General features: G+C 41.9%; 1 protein-coding gene across 1 annotated transcript in view; it reads left to right on the top strand.

Moving 5' to 3' along the window:
* Window positions 1-406: 406 nt before the first annotated feature.
* The window catches only part of plekhh1 (pleckstrin homology domain containing, family H (with MyTH4 domain) member 1), a 32,034-nt gene continuing 15,327 nt past the window's right edge, over window positions 407-17,113 (top strand). Inside the window, exons 1-7 of the mRNA XM_071498498.1 lie at window positions 407-592; window positions 5,028-5,210; window positions 13,953-14,015; window positions 15,111-15,260; window positions 15,360-15,443; window positions 15,777-15,858; window positions 16,194-16,376. Coding sequence (XP_071354599.1) covers window positions 5,067-5,210; window positions 13,953-14,015; window positions 15,111-15,260; window positions 15,360-15,443; window positions 15,777-15,858; window positions 16,194-16,376 — 706 coding nt within the window. The 5' untranslated portion in view covers window positions 407-592; window positions 5,028-5,066. The remainder of the gene's footprint in view (window positions 593-5,027; window positions 5,211-13,952; window positions 14,016-15,110; window positions 15,261-15,359; window positions 15,444-15,776; window positions 15,859-16,193; window positions 16,377-17,113) is intronic.

Below are 17,113 nucleotides of genomic sequence, written 5' to 3'. Positions count from 1 at the left end.
CAATAACATTTATGTTTTAGTTTTGTTGAAAGTTTAATGTTACAGCAGCACAAGCTAAACATCAGCATATTAACATACTGACATTGCTCACTTTTCATATAGCACCATAATATAGCTAAAATAGTTATAGATAATAAAGATCTACGAATGATTTCCCACTCAGCTGTAGAGTATTTTCTGTTACATCTCTCCAGCTTATGAAATAACTCTGGTTGTGTGTAAAACTGCAGGAGCGACAAAGAAATCCTCACTAGACTGTGTTTACATCCTAAAGGGAAAGCCCGGGCCAGCCTTAATGCAATATCCTGAGCAGCTCCTGCACATAGGGGGGGGGGGGGGGGGCTGACTCCTGACGAAATTTGATCCTGCTTTGGGCCCTTTAAAGGAATATGGGATGAGTCTGTTGAATGGAGCTGTGAGTGAGTCCCACTGAAGTCTGCGCTCCACAGAAGGCGGAGGACAGCAGCGGGGACGCGGCGGCCCGGGACGCGATCTAACGCTGAAAAGGAATGAATGAGCGGCGGGACTGAGGAGGAAGTCGACGGAGGGAAGAAGAAGTTATGAGCCGAATTGCGACGAATTACCGGGGAAGGTAAGCGGAGAAAAACCCGACTGAAGGAGGGTGAGGGGGGGGGGGACATCAAAGTCACAAGGTAAAGTAGCTGTGAGGGGCTCCGCTGTAGGAGCAACGATTGTCTCTTTGATTTTACACTACTAACACTGATTTGAATGCACATGAGGGATAAATGTAACCGAGACGCAGGAGGTTGCTTGGGTCAGAAGCAGCACAGCTGCAGGTATGTATTTTGAGAGATGTCTGATGCCTGCTTGAACTATTTTTTTGCTGACCCACGGTTTTACGGTTGCTGCTTCTCTACCAAGCAGCGGGCCTGGCACACCTGTTCCCTGTGGCCTTTTTGGGACAAAATTCTTGGCCACTGCTGACCCTCGGAGTCTAACAACAGTTTAAAAGCTATTTCAAGTCTAAAATCCTAAAAGAATACCATATGTGTGCCACACCTGCACATTTTTCTCATCCATCTCATGCATCTGGAGAAATCATAATGGTCCACACTGCTCCATACATCAATCTGATGTAGCAGCCATAGCTGTTATATAACACCTTCCCAAGCTAAAACATGGACAGAAGATATATAGTCTGTGTCACACTGTACGGTTAGCGGTGTCTCTCACTGTAACTCATGCCACTGTTTTCCCAAAACATATCCTCTCTCCATGCCCCGCAGTGTTTCAAGAGAGTCAAGACTTAGAAGTGTGTGTGTGCAGGACAGGAGAGCTGCTGAGGTAGATGTTTACACCTCAGTACGGAGGAATGTCAGGGCCTGTATTTAAAGCTGAGACTGATAATGAGTGTGGTCAGTTTTCTGAGGCCTGTCATTAACCTGCGCTGGGAGAGAGCTGCAGCGGCAAAGGTAGGAGGAGGAGGAGGAGAGGATGTAGAGGAAAGGAGGAGGGAAGGAGGAGGGAAGGAAGGGAAGAGGGAGGAAGGGAAGGGAGGAGGAGGAGGGAGGGAAAGGTGCTGCAGGAGGAGAGGGAGGATGGAAAGTGAGAAGTGTTGTAGGAGGAGAGGTGAGGCAGATAGAAAGAGGAGGAGGAGTAAGACAAGATAGATAAGAAGATAAATGGGGGGAGGATTAAGATGAGATATATTCACAATTTAAAATGTAAGCTGAAGATTCGCATCGACCTCCACGGTGTTTTGAATATCTGATCTGAGTAATTCCTCAGTTGAAATTGCCCTTTAAGGCTGAATTATTGTAAGATAACAACAGAAACTAGGGCAAATGCTGTTATTTATAAAGTTTTAAAACATTCTCCTTTTGCACCAAGTGACATAAACCTCTCAGTTTTTTTAAGAATAGGATCAAAGGTCAAGAAATGTGAGGCTGTATTGGAGCTTTCCCTCCCTTATTTATAGGAGTACGTCCCAGCTGTAGTTGTAAAATGGTACCAAAATAGTGCAGCACTAGTTTCAACAAAAGTGTGAGGGCTACTTGGCCGGATGGGAGTCGACAGAGGTCCCCCTTTGTTAAACATATGGGGCCGCGGAGGAGTAGATAAGGCAATATTTAACACACCCATACTTGACTCCTCATGCTCTCAGATAATTTGTCCATGTCTCCTTTTGTACACACAGAGATCTGCCACGCTGACACGAATCCGTGGTGACTGACCCAGATTCACACACATGCTCCTGTGCTGTCTGATGGGAGACTTTTTTATTTGAAGTGTGTGTGTGTGGGGGGGGCAAAACGTGGGGGAAGCCAAGTTGGACCTCGGCAGAGACAACAACAGTGGGGATTTGAAATGTCTGGTGGGGATGATATCACTGAACCACCTAATCACTTACATCACCACAGCTGCATGCTCAGCAGTGTGTCAGTATGCGTGTGTGTCTGTTTCCAATCTATTTCTGTGTGTATCTCCATCTGTGTCTGTCCGTGCTCTGGTAAGCAAGTGCTGAAGAGTTACGGCTGGCTGGGGGAGAGTGTGTTTGAATATGTGGTGATTAAGGATGTTCCAGTCAATGGAAGGGCCGACTTGAGACTTGCTCGTGTGCTCCCTCGCATCCTCCAAAGAACAGCGCACACCCCCGATCCTTTTATTGAGCAAGAAATGGCAATGGTGCAGTCGCACAACTAGAAAAGAAAACATCACACGCCGCACCATCCAAACAACTTTATTTCAATCTGTGATCTCTTCCACATTTCGAATAAAAAAAAAACTCTCCTTGCTGGATATCAAATCTCACTCGGTGTGCGGAATAATGCAGTATAACTGTCAGTGCCGTCAATAGAAAGCAGTTGTCGGCGATGGCTGTGGTAGATACTATGCTGCTGGGATCTTTGCGGTGGTGTTTCCATTCAGTCGTCTTCCCCAGTGTTTGCTCTGGCTGTGGCTGCGTGCAGGCTCTTGCTGCTAGATGGAAGTAGAGAAGCTCCCAGGGCCTTCGTGCTTGTCTGCAGCCAGGCGAAGACTCACCATTATGGGCTTCAGCTCTCTGATGCACCTCCCTGCCCGCCCGCTTTGGGTGGCCCCAGTGTTCCCAAACATGGATCTACCATGCCCCACAGACCCTGGGAAGCTTATTTTTGTTGTCTTGACTTTTTTTTTCTCCCCTCCTACCTGAATGTTTTCAACATTGGCATATGCCAGACAGACAAGATACAGCAGAAGTATAACAGCAGACCCAGTGGAAAATGGTCTTCTGTGTTTCTATAAACCATCCCACAATGGAGGGTTATGCTCATGCAAAAGGAGAAAATGACTCCAGTTTAAATCTTAACTGTAACAAAAGTGGAGCATTGGGTTACAATACTCCCACACACATGGTGCAAATGACCTCATTCCTGACAGGATGGTGTTTTGGGGTTGATTTTATCCTTATGCAGTGAGCTGAGAGGAGACTTGGCCTCCTGTAACCTCTGATTGCCTTGCCTCCTCGTCCTGCTCAGTAGAAAGTTTAACTTTGCACTTGTTGATTAATCAGTTCGGTTCCTGGCACCGGCTGGCATGAGCTCTAACTTCCAACTTGCAGGGAGTGCTACAGGAATTGTTCCGGGGGAGAATTAGCGTGGTGGTGCTGAGAGTGTTTAACCAGCAAATGGCTTGTTTACACCAAGCTGTTTTAGCTCCTGGAGGAGGGCATGGCCTCCTCTGTCCTGGCTTGCCCCAGTGTGGCCCAGCAGAGGTTATTCAAACTGACTGATTTCCTCTTGTCCCTGCGCCAGAATCCTGCTTTACTTGACCTTCATGCGCTCTGGTCTGCCCCAGAGAAAGAGCAGTTGGTAGCTGGACCTTGACTGTCCAGCATGGGTAAAGCGGTCGGCTGGCGAAACCTCCACATGCATGACTTCTGTAATTTGTTTGCTAGGCCTGTATTTATGAGCATGCTAATTGTAGGGAGCGCCATGGTGCAGTTATAGCTGCTGGACTTTGAACGTCTGCTGTTCTGCTGACAGTGTCTGGCTGCACTTTGAGTCTGTCTGTCTTTCTGTTTGAATACTGAGCCTTTCTAACTACCTCCAACTTCACTCAATTTCATTTTCACTTAATGATGTGCAAACTTTCACTAACACATCTCAACATCATCACCAGTCTCTGAAGTTTTGCCACCTTTATCTCAGGCTAATCAGGTTTTTATTGACTTCACACTGGCTTTAACCTTTGTGAATGAATCCTGCCAGAGGAAAATAGCCACTAGTCAATCCTCCTCAGGTAAAAATAACTTCAGAGACCCAGTTTCCCACATTCAGCCCTTTGCCCATTCATCCTCACACATTCTTTCCTCCTTTCTTTGCCGAGGCGAGCTGTCGGCCCCCCTCTCTAGCTGTGATGGGACTGTCATGCAGAAAGACACCATTGTGCCGCACAGGATCCCGTTTCACTCCTGCCTTGTAATTAAGAAGGGATTGCATGGCTAGGGAGTTGTGGGTGGGGAGGGGGGCAGAGACCAGGGGATTGGGTTAGTAGGTAATTTGGCTAAAAAACAGAGTGCTGACCTGCTTTGTAGCTGGCAGGCCTGGGAGCCGGCACGCATGAACCCAACTCCCCCACTGACACAGAGCCTCCCTGCTGAGGTTTTGTTCAGTGTGTGTGGGCATGTGGAGAGCCCGGGAACGAAAAGGAAAGAAGGTTTCAGCCTGTGGTTGTCTCTCTAAGCTGTGTGTTTTTGTATATAAAACGTGTACAGTATATGTATGATCATTCAGCGTTTGCAGAACATATTTCTCTGTGGTTATGTGTCACAGAGCAACACAGAAAGTGAGAGGAAACTTTCATTAAACTCATGTTGTTGTGGACTCATCATTAGTGTGGTGCTTTACTCACATTTCCTCAGTGAATCATGGGAAGTGTGGTCGGAGGCAAGCATTTCAGAGGTTAAATCACTTGTTTCTTCTCTTGTGCTGTAAATGAAAACAGAAGCTGGACCACTCGAGGAAATAGCATCACAGGAAAAGCTGGGGCTGATATAAAGTAATTTTACTTGCTTTTGTGTCTTTCAGTTCGGTCTGAGTCCAGAGGCAGAGCTCTGAATCCTCGCCATGGCCGACGTGCTGGAGAGCGGCGGGACAGGAGCTGTTGGAGCGGCCAACGTGGATTGGCAGAAACGCTGCATCGCTCTGGAGATGCAGCTGCTGAGGTTCCGGCTTCAGGCAGGGAAAATCCGCGAGCTGCTGGCAGAGAAGGTAAGAGAGAAAAGCATCGTGGGTAGTATAGTGAGCAGAGGGTGCACACAGAAGCTGTGTCTGAAATCACTCCCCTTCTCACTCTTTCACTGCTCTCTATATAACAGACATTCAGTAGATGACTTAATAGCATGCAGCAGTTGAGATGTCAGACAGTTACAGGTATGAGCACTGACAGGTGCAGAGTCACACAACGGGAATCTTCACATCTATACAATGCGACACACTAAATTGTGAGTTTGTTAACAGAAAGTATGATGAATTTAGTAGTATCCATGGCATGTGCACTACATTTTTTTTCATTCTGTTGTGTGTATTTTTTAGGGCACTACATCGTAGGTCTGACACTTTTTTATTTGAAATGTGGACATTTGTTTAAACTTGGGGAAAATCTCAGGATCTCACCTGATGCTGTGGTGCCCTGTGGCAGCTAGCATAGGCACCAGAGCAAGTCGAACAACGTCACCTGTATGACTGTGTCTGCCTGCTGAATTTTAGACGCACTAATCCTCAGGAACCTCAACAGAAAAGAGGCCATCACCAAGACGACAGAAAGATTGATATGCAGGGATATTCAGCCCAGTTGTACAACACCACATTAGTGGTGTTGAAAAAAGTGACAGCCCGACTATATAGTGGATACATTTCACACTCAGAATTCAGACACAAATAAAATGGCATAGGGTAAATGTAGCACACAATATATTAGATAGGAAGGGATTTTGTACAGATTTCATGATTTAGTCTCCTTGAACCACACCTTCAGTTCTTCGAAGATTCAAACTTAAACCAGATGTAAGAAGCAGGTTAGTACTAAATAATTACACTCAGAAAATGTTACAGGTGTAACTGTTGCTTAGCTAACTGAAACTTATCTGAAAGCTAACACATAGTTAGCAAGCACCCAACAGGTATCAAAATACTGTTTAATACTCTTCAGTAAAATAAATTACTATACCTCAAATTACAAAATGTTATGCCACCAATGACTAAACTGCACAATGTTGGTGATGTTAGTGTTCTTGGATTATTTCTCATTCGCTCCAAACTTAAAATGCTGCCATACCACTATTCACAGATGGTTTTACTGGTAATTTTAGTGTATGTGTGTATTGTATGTATCGTGATGCACCAGTGACTTTACTTTGATTGTTTTGGACTGAACATGGCTACAGATTTTAATAGAAACTGATTTACACATGACCCAAGTCTTTGTGTTTTTAAGGTCCAGCACATTTTAGTAACTCGCTACTTTGAAACTAGCTAGTAGCTACTAAGAAATTAGGAGAGATTTTAAACACAAACTTGGTAATTGGTTTACAAAAGAGCCGATGCAGCCCAGTCCTGAAGAGAGTGGGGAGTGCGACCCAGTCGTTACCTTAAGATCTGTTCGGTTTAAGTGGAAGCGAACCAGCCCTGAATCCATTTTCACCGGAAACGCCCTTAAGCTTCTCATGGAGGATCCCACAACATTCCCATGGGAAATGTAGTTTCAAGATAAACTTCGTCCAGTGTGCTGAACTCCTGAAGCCAGCCACTATGTGGAAAAAAATCTCCTCTTTTACCTCAGTACCTCAGTGTCATAAAAATAATTAATGGGTCACAATTTTGACAGTACAGAAAAAAAACTATGGTACAATAAGTATAAGATGTTGAAGTTAAGCTACAAAATGTATCACATGTTTTGCCTCATGATTTCATCTGGCACCGCTTTGGCATGGAGAGCTTAATATGAACTGAATTTGGGCCATTTGAACATAGTACTACTGTGGAAATTAGATTTAAACTTGACATGCCGCCTTCATCTTCAAAATGAGACATTCTGCTAGATGTTCCAACGAACGGCATGCAGATCTCACTGCCCGATTATCTTCTTCTTCTTCTTCTTCTTCTGTTGGTGTTTTCAAGTGTTTTCTGCATGAGGAAGCAACTAAAGCATGCGAATCAGTTAGAAATACAGGTGTGGATGACTGTGTGTTTATGTGTGAGCGTAAAGACAGATGAGATTACTCAGCTTATTTGGTAAACAGTCGGTCCACTCACTCTGTGTCATCAGTGGTTGGCTACAGTTTCAGCCAAAATGAATATTTAAGGTTTAACTCATCACTTCTGGTGCTTCCCTTCAGGTTGGGGGAAGTAACCGCAAGCAGCCGGCCAAATGCTTGTAAAGTTGTGGCTGTTATAAAGCCTGACTACCAGACACTCTGGAAAGTAATCAACTCTCATCAGGAAATTCAGTCCAGCTCTGAAGATTTGTTGGTAAAACGGAAATGTTTGGATTAGAGAAAAGAGGAACGAGTTCAGTAGCAGAAAAACTCATCTCCTGTCTTGACGTTTCTACAGTTTTCAGTTGGGTTTCTGTGGAGCTTTGCAACTGGCTGCTCTTCGTAGACTCCCAGAGCTTGGAGCTGCTTTTGTTTGGAGTGTCACAGCGGTTCATTCTGTGTATCATCTCTAATTCTGGAGCAGTCGAGTGGTTCATTCAGTCAGTCAGCAGGATGTTTACAGTCCAAACATAACCCGGTGGCTGATAAGAGCTGGACGACTCCCTGCTGTGTCCTCTGTCAGGTTCTGTCAGACCAGCTCCTCTGAGATCCCGTGCAGCACACTTACGCCCGCAAACACACATTCATGCTAACATTTATAACTCTGACAGTGAGAGAGGGTCAGTGATTAACGATTCCACTGTGATAATCTTGGAGGAGGACCAACACAAGCTAAAGGGATTTCTCACAAATTGTCATCCTAAAAGTTCTTGTAACTTATTTCTGATCTGCAAAACATAAATGACTTATTAAGGGATGCAGCTGGTGGTATTCTAGGTTTCTATTGTCACTAACTCCTATGATAAGACCTAAACTAACAACAAGCCTGTGTGGCCAAAGCTTGATACAGTTAATTCATCTGTGGCTAAGACCTCCATTGTTGTTCATAAACATGGGCAAATCAAAACTTTAATTTAAACTTTTCTACACCCATAACAAGTCCAGACAGAAACAATGTCCCTTAACTACGTATCCTGGCTGAGTTGAAATGTCTGAAATATTCAAAACTGAATTTGAAAGAGCCAAGAAAATCCTGCTAAATAACAACCCTGAAATCAGAATATCTCTGTGATTATTGTGCAAAAAATTAAGTTAACTGCTCTTACAGGAGCAACGACTGGGAATTAAGTACGCAGGATGGGTAGCTCACTCGATTTTGATTGATTAGTTGGATTATTTACGCGATGTCAGACTGAATGAATGAAGTGAAGCAAAATGGCAGTTCAGTCTAATAATGAACATGGGGAATTTAGTTTGTTTTGGGTCAGTCCTACATTCATGATTGTGGTGATAAATGATGCTAGTGCACCACATATGTATCAGTCCGCAGCAAAAAACAGTCCCCAGCAAATTCACTGTTCTCTCCTGTATGAGTAACATTTAGTGAAGACGACAGTGCCCAGGTTACTGAGCTGCTTTAAAAATGAATGTAAATATTTGTGAGCTGCTTTTTTTGTTTTTGTTTGAAGGTTTCAGAACAAATGGGCGTCCAGCTGAGTGCCACAGTATTAACGTCAACATGTACTGAGAGGCAGATTGATTTTTAATGCATTGTTGGTTTTACTGCTCATTTTGAAAACTGACTAATTACTCTTCTTCCCTTTCTCTAAAAACACACAGTACTATGAATCATACACAATATTTATTATCTCCTTTTTGTCCATTTTGACAAGAAAAGGAGATTCAAGTCTTTTTTTTTTGAGGCTGATTAACCTCTCACTCTGTTTTTTTAACTCCATCTCATAAACATACATGCATACACACTCTGACACAAACACAAACACACATAATGCTGAGTTGGAGTTTAAGTGGAGACCCGTGCTGCTGAGTGTGTTTTTCTGATCTTTTTTTTTTTTTGAGGGGGGTGGGGTGCTGAGTGACTACCATTCCGTCATGTTATTGCTGTTTGGAAAGACTGCTTCACGCTCTTCATCTCCTCTCTTGCCAAGTTAGGAGTGTTTTACACATTGACCCACTTTGGTATGGAAAAACATGAAAAAAAAAAAAAGCTGACGTGGTTGCCTGTGACATGGCATTTATCTCCGGAGGCTGCCTGCGAGTGAGGCAGAGGAGAGGGAGAGGGAGATGCCCCATTTGCCTTGTGAGGAGTGTAACAGGACGATTACTCAGTTTAAGAGTTTTTACTGTGGATTGGGAAAGTGCGATAAACAGCTCTCAGCTGTTCACCTATAAAAACTGAAACTCCCCCTTGTAGAAAAAAACTAAAGATGAGATCTGAAACGTGCCTGGTGAGAACATTTGGTTTACTTTTGGTAGAGAAGTGACACAACTTTACTATGGAAAAAACTAATTTGGGAATAAAAAGTCAAGCTAAATCCGTCCCCTCTTTGTTTGAACAGCTGACTGATTGTTGACATCACAAATTTAAATTATAGTTTTCTGGTTTCTGTGTTTGATTTAGAGGAAAAACTAGAGAGTAGTTAGAGCTGTGTTCTCTAATTTTTAACTCTTAGTGGCACTGACACCAGCAAGGTTTCAACCCGACTGGGCCTTTATCAGGCAAATGGCTGACGTGGTATTTGGTCATTTTGACACTAGAAGTAAAGTGGTGGGATCACTAAATTTAGCAGGATTCATCCTCCTGGGAACAACAATACTTTTACAAAACTTCACGTTATTCTTTCCAATAGTTGTTGAGATATTTCAGAGTAAAAGCCCAAGAGCACTGTGCTCCTAGCATTGCTAAAACAATACACAGGAAATATTTGAAGATACTGAAAAAGCTTAAAGAAGGGGTGCAGTACCACAACACTGCGCAAGATTCAATAGACCACACTGATGAGAAAATGAACCCTTTATAGTTAGAACTGACTCGCCTCATTACAATGTGAGATGATATTTTAACAAATCAAAACATCCAGGACCCAGTAAATAACCAAACAAGAACCCAGAGAAGAGTTTTTAAGAGATGAGGTTAACAAGAATGGTTTAACATCAGAATCCTCATTGAGACTGTTGGGAATCAGAGCTATGTGGAATTAAATCCAGAAACTCTGGTTTAGGGTTTCATTCTCTGTCCCAGAATATCGAAATACCTTATTCAGAGGAATTTTTAAATTGGGTGGTATTCCCACTTCAAGGTTTCCTTTCATTACTTGGCTAATCTAATACTGGACAAATTAGATTAATCTCTTCCATAAGCCTCACGTGGCTCGAGCAGCAACACACTGTTATTTCACTCAGGCCAGTGGTGTCAGTCAGCGAGGAGCCCTGCAGAAAGATCACAAGGTTCACATTTGTGTGTATAAATATTTATTTTCATGAGAGGATTTGTTTGGATCAGCTGCTTTTAATAGTTCAACTGCCTTAATCTGTGTTTCACCTTAAGGCTTTTTGGCTTTTACTGAGGGTTATGAAAGAGCCAGCTTTCTTCTACCCTCCCCTTTGCTCCATATCTGTATCTATTTAATGGTTAAAATGGATTTAATAGATAATCACTGAGCCATCATCTTTTGTGTGTGTGTGTGTGTGTGTGTGTGTGTGTGTGTGTGTGTGTGTGTGTATCCATGCCTTAATTAAACTCTGTGTTTTGTTTCTTTTTCAGTGGTTTTAACATTCACTGAGCCATTACTCATTAAATGAAGAGTCATTACTAAGCATCACATATCAGTTAATGACTGAAGAGGCAGGTGGAACATTCAGGAAACACATACTTCACAATGAAACCAACTTTACTTTCTCTACTATTTAAAATACTGTGATATGTGACCAAAATATCAAAATAAAGCACCTCTTCCATAATTTAAAAGAATAAATAGTTCACGTAAAACTACCACATGAAAAGGCCTATTTCTCATTAACATATTGAATTCTATACTCAACAAATAAAAGGTCATATTTGATCATTTTTATTTAGAACCTTAGCAAATCTTCAATTAAGCATGTATCAAAATATTAGCATAAAGTATAAAAAGGTAAATAGAAAACACTTTTCAACTGTAGTTGCAAACAAAATAAATATATAGGCCTAAAATGTGAATATGATCAAAAATATCAAAACCAAACACAGTGTGATTGTTGACAAGATGAAATAAACGATAGAGCGTAATATACTAATAAACTGTGCTGTCAGATTTAAATAATCAGGCCACCAGGGGAGTTTGATCTGTAGGATCAGATCTCAGTCAGTCTGGTTCTGGTGGTAACAAAGAACAGATATTTAGCTGTGACACATCTGTTGATGATCTGGTGTCTGTAGCTTATCTCTACCTCCATGGATACTATCAGTCTCTCTGAATTCCACACAGAAGCAGAGAGGGACGCACCCTGCTTCCTTACAAGATTATTCTCCAAAGCTTTAGCACAAATTTACACAGATTAAGATTAACCATCATTCTGTCAGTTTTTAGTTTTATTTTCAGTTAACAGACATGCAGTAAAGGATAAGACTGATTCTATATTTTTATCAATGACAATAAATCCCATGAAAACACCAACGACACATTAGTCTGGCTCACAGCACATTTGAGGGTTTCTGTGAATTGGCTGACAAAAGAGAAAAATATAGTGTAAAGGCTTTTTTATCCTTTAAGGGAACAACTCCAACTGCTAATGTGCCGCTCTGCGAAACATGACCCCCGTCTCATCCATTTTCAGCTGTCTCAACAGCAGAAGTTAGCGTGTTGCACCGTGTCCTGACACCGTCTTCCACACTCTGGATCCACATCTGATAAACTAAAGGTTGTAGAGGGCAGTTTGTTCGCATCAGGTCACCCTGCCCAGACTGAGAGGGATCTCAAGGCAGAGATGATATATAACAAATGATTCCCAACCAGGTCTGTGTCTGTAGTTGTCAGGGGGGTATCTGCAAATATTTTAAAGTGACTGAACTTATTTTATAAACAGAGATTACTTTTTGATGTAAACAAATATCCACATATTGAGTCAGCTGTAACCTGAACACAACCTGTTATTGAGAGTGTGAAAATCAGTTAGTAAGTCATCTTAGCTGAAAGTAATGAATCAATGGTTGAGTGACTTAGCTGAAATTGAGGGATAAAAACAGTCAGCCAGTGAATAAACAGTTATCTTCTGTCACTAGTACAGATAAAGACTTGACCAAACCAATCTAAATCTTGACAGATTAACTGTATAAAAAATTGCAACAACATAACAATTGTACGAAAAATGAAATTATGGAATTTGGGACATGACGGATGGTATTGATGTGCTGAAAACATGGATTGCAAAGCTCAAGCTGTTCTCTGCATAAAGTTAGTTGGATCATCTGAAAAAAAATGCCTCAACCTCCTGACCTCTAACTTGTCCTCCAAATGGGATGTGGCTGCTTTGGAAGCCGTTTAATGGCCTCTTCCGATGACCACTCGTCACATCGGTCCAACCCTGCGACCTCTGAGGTACTTTATATCCACCTAAAGTACTTGCTCGCCCGTCCTATTTTTCCTTTTTGAATGCAGAGTGAATTCTGTTTGCTCTTCTCTGGCTCAAGCTCGGTAAAACCTCTGACTCACAACAGAAGCTTTTGACCTTGAGGTGAGGAGTCATCCAACCACTAACCATCAACCTCCGCCCACGCCTCCCCCTGCAAATATGCTCTGGCTTTACTGAGTGTTAATCTGGCTGCGAGGAAGCATTCAAATAATGTGAGTGGTGGATTCTGGGAATGAAGGGGCCTTTACGGAGGTGACGAGACGGCAGAAAGAAAGACAAAGGAAGGGGAACAAAGATGACGGGAGGAATTCAAAAGTATCTCTCAAACAGAGTGAATCCATTAGTATATTTGCTCTCCTTTCAACTGGGTCACTGAACTCAGAAGAAAGGGCATCCTCTGTTGAACTGGTGTGTGTGAAAGCATTTGGAGGTATTTCTGTGCATGCATGAGTGTGTGTGTGTGTGTGTGTGTGTGTGTGTGTCTTGCTGAGAGAGAGGGTACTTGCAGATCTGTGCATACTTGCAGGATGGGCAGTGTTTGCCTTTGAAAGCATGAGTATGCATGCTTGCACAAAAGGTGACGCAAGCTTGTGCACACACATACGAGCATTCTTCTATCACACTGTTGTTTGACCAGCAGTGCCAGTGTGAAAGATGTTCAGCCTCCTCTGAGAGCCTCTCTGCTGCTTCTACACCATCTTTGTGTCCTTCTTACTATAAGTGCCACTCCTGATTAAACAGTAAAGTGTTTCTCCTTCTTGTGCTGCGTCTTCTCTCTGTTTCTCTGATTTGGCTGATGTTTGACCCTCTTTCCTCCTTGCTGACTTCATATCGCCCTCCATTGTTCTCCACTCTGTTGAAGCTATTTCTGATTCAGCAACATTTTCTTGATTAGAAAGGCTTTCCTAACACAGCTTGTCTGTTAAAACTTCCCAGCACATTAATCTTTTAAATACTTTCCCTACAGCAACAGTGATTATGAAGGATTAAGTGTGTCGTCATGAGTCTGTAGGTGTGTGTGTGTGTGTGTGTAGGCAGACTTCTGGTTAGGTGGTCTAATTGGGCCTTTTGTGGCAGGTTACGGGACGTGTCTTGCCAGAACCTGTAGTTCTGAGCTGTAGGTAAATGTAACTAGTAGAGGGAGTCCGTCTCCATTTTCAGGAGTTTTTGAGAGCTCAGGATTTTTCCATGATTTTCCCGATTTCATCCCTTACCCCAGCATCCCATAGAGAGACTGACTGAACTGTGTTCAAAACTGTGGTAACCTCTTCTGTCCCTGTTACAGATGCAGGAGCTGGAGCAGAGGGTGACAGAGGCCGACCAGCGTGCTGAGAACGCCGAGAAACAGGTAGAGGGGCAGTTCTCATCCTTCTGAACACGGCCTGTGAAATATCACTTTTACTTTGATTATAATTGTACTTTTGTGCTGTTTTATATGTGTGTCACAGTTGAGTTTCATATATTTTAAAGTCCATTCTGGGTATGAGGCATTGTTTCATGCTATGTACTTGTCCCTATAAAATGTAAAGAAATATATTAAAGCATTATGAGACTTTGGTAGAAAAATCAAAAAAAGATTGAAGATGTAATAAACCGAAATTATAATTTAAAAAATAGAAAACAAACCATTAATCAAATAAATTCTTCAAATAAAGTTAATCTTTGTAACATCCTTTAAGACCATATCTTTTTCCAGAAGAACTGAATGTTTAATTAAAATTCATTACATTTTTCTTCAATTCATCAAGTCTTTTGACCAGAATTAACTTAGCTTGTTCTGTAGCGTTCAACTGCATCTCACAGTCTTTCTCAGCGATTAGAGTTTGCCAAGTTTGTGTTAAAGCAAAACTTGACAGCAAAGCCCAGCTGTTATGAAAAGCCATGATTTGTGGTGGAAAGCTCCAGAATAAGTTTGTAAGTTGATCTTCAATTAATGTTTTTTTTTTCTGTAAAACTACAGTTTCCAAGTTCAAGAATGAACTTTCATGTTCAACACTGGCTGATGTAACAGGAGATCATATATTTGGGATCCATAAAGTCACATATTTAGTTGGATTTTGTGTTTTTTCTGTTGGACTCCTAACCACTAATTAGTCAGCCTTTGATGTGAGTTAACAAAAGGAGAGTGTGGTTTGAGGATAAGAAACCTCATACATATCACACACACTCTGTCTCCTTTGCTGTTGGGTTTAATCTCCGATTTGCTGTCATTACTGGCTGTTCCAGGTGTTTACTGGAGGTGGTAATTTAATGGTGCCCTCTCTTTAAGAAAGAAATACCTAAGAGCTTAGGAAGCTTTTTTTCACATCAGAGCTGGCAAAAAGTATCCTCTGTGTTTTCCTCTTGGCTTTATCTGCTGCCCATCAAGACTAAACGAACCGTGAACATTTGAGCTGTCTTTTGGCCATGTTTGTGCATTCACTCCTCCAATTATGCATTTCAGATCCATGTCATGGAAGAAAAGCTGAAGTCTGCAAACATACAAACCAGCGAATCCGAGAGCTCTTTGTACAAAAAGTATCAAGACCTGACCAATCAGGTTCAGGAAAAAGATGCTGCGATAAAGAGATTAGAGATGCAGCTGGAAAAACAGGTATGGATGGAGCCATCGGATAAAGAACAAGAAATGTCCATTTATGTTCATAAAATGTAGGTTGAAATAATCCACAAACCCTGTTTTCTCTCACCACAGATCTTAGTCAGAGCCCAGGAGGCAAAAATTATTGAGGAAAAGGCTGCCAAGATTAAAGACTGGGTCACCTTTAAGCTCAGAGAGGTAAGCTCAAACATGTAAAGATACACCCCTGACTGAAGTCAGAGCCTCTGAACCCTCACCCTGCTGAGGGAGAGACATTATCTGTGGCAACAACAGATGCTTATATGATTAAAAATGTATGATCTACACCTGTTTATACACAGGTTTGATCATTTATACATGTCAACCTATGCTTTTATGAATTTAAGCAGTTTTATGAGTCATGATGTCAGCTTTCAGATCAGGACAAAACAAACTACTACAAAACTCCATAATGAAATAGTTGTCACAATAATTGGTGTATATAGATAATAACAGCTACTCTGGATGTACTCTTTATGTATCTTGTTGCAGATGGAGCAAGAGAACCAGCAGCTGAAAATGGCCAACTTGAAGCAGACAGAACAAATAATGCTGCTGCAGGACAAACTACAATGTGAGTATAGCTGTAGGTGTTCAGAAAACTGCACTACACACTGATTATAAGCGATACGAAGTTCACATCTAACTCTTAGCAAGGATAAAAGTATTTCCCAAAACTTTGAACTCCTTAAACAGTTTGATTTAAAAGATGGAGTCGTCGTGCACTGTGCATGTGGACATAATATATTTGCTTGTATGAAATACTAGCATTTAGATGAAGAGAATAAGAGTATGTTATTAACAGTATTACAGATAAGTGTAGAAAAGTGCAGAATGAATCTATTTGGTAGTTTCCCAGCACTGTGGTTCAGAAGAGCTTGAGTTACCGGTGTTGTCTTTCTCCTCCAGCACTCTTAGAGAAACCTGCATCTTCAGGATCCCCTGCCACCTCCCCTGTAATGGATACCCACCTGGTGCCCAACAGCCCCTTGTTTCCTCCCAGCTGCCCCGGAACGCCACCCGCCCAAGATGACAGCTGGAGACAGACAGGTCCTCGTGGAGCCGCCTCTAATATCAAGATCTTGCCAGCAGGTGTGCTGCCCTCCATTCATTTAATCTTGGGGTGGGTGGCAGGAAGCTTTTGAAGCAATATTATTTAACTCAAGCTGGGCTGATCATGTGGCGGGAGCAGAACCAGTGATGATGGAATGACCTCGAGTCTGATTGGGAGGCTCAACAAAATCTAACCAGTATCTCATTCTGCTCATTGGTGGTGTCAGATATCATCTTTTGATTATTTTCAATTATCTTTGTTTGCCATTATTCGCCACTTTTGGCGTTTTTTTATTATTAAGTTGTAGGTTTCAAAGTCCTATGGTGTCATTTTTGGGTAAAATTCTGCCAGTTATTAAAATATCCTGCTGACCTTAAATGCGCCTGGTTTAGTCTTTTTAAAATGGAGAAACAGTATAGCATCTGTAGCATAACATACAATAGCTTATTAGCTAATACTTGATATCACAAACCATGGTCCCATAGCATGTTTTTGCAGTAGTTTATGCTAAATTCTGTTTGGTTCCTGCTCTGGTTTTTACTTTTATAAATAACTTTTGCAGACACTGGTGGTAATTATTGAATCTATATCTACTGCTTAAAAGACAAATCCACCAATAATCCACCCTTTGAGCAGCAGTTCCTCACCTCTTGTAGGCTTGAAAGGTGTTTTCATAATAGTTTTTTGTTTAGTTTCTGCCTATTTTAGCTTGTTCCTTTGTGGAGGACACAGAACATGTCCACAGAAACTACTCCTACAGCATAAACCACTTCCC

Source organism: Trachinotus anak, unplaced genomic scaffold, assembly GCF_046630095.1.
Source record: "Trachinotus anak isolate AG129_WGS33_773 ecotype Australia unplaced genomic scaffold, CSIRO_AGI_Tana_v1 ptg000015l, whole genome shotgun sequence".
NCBI classification, from domain to species: Eukaryota; Metazoa; Chordata; class Actinopteri; order Carangiformes; family Carangidae; genus Trachinotus; species Trachinotus anak.
This window is presented reverse-complemented; position numbering and strand designations above follow the sequence as displayed.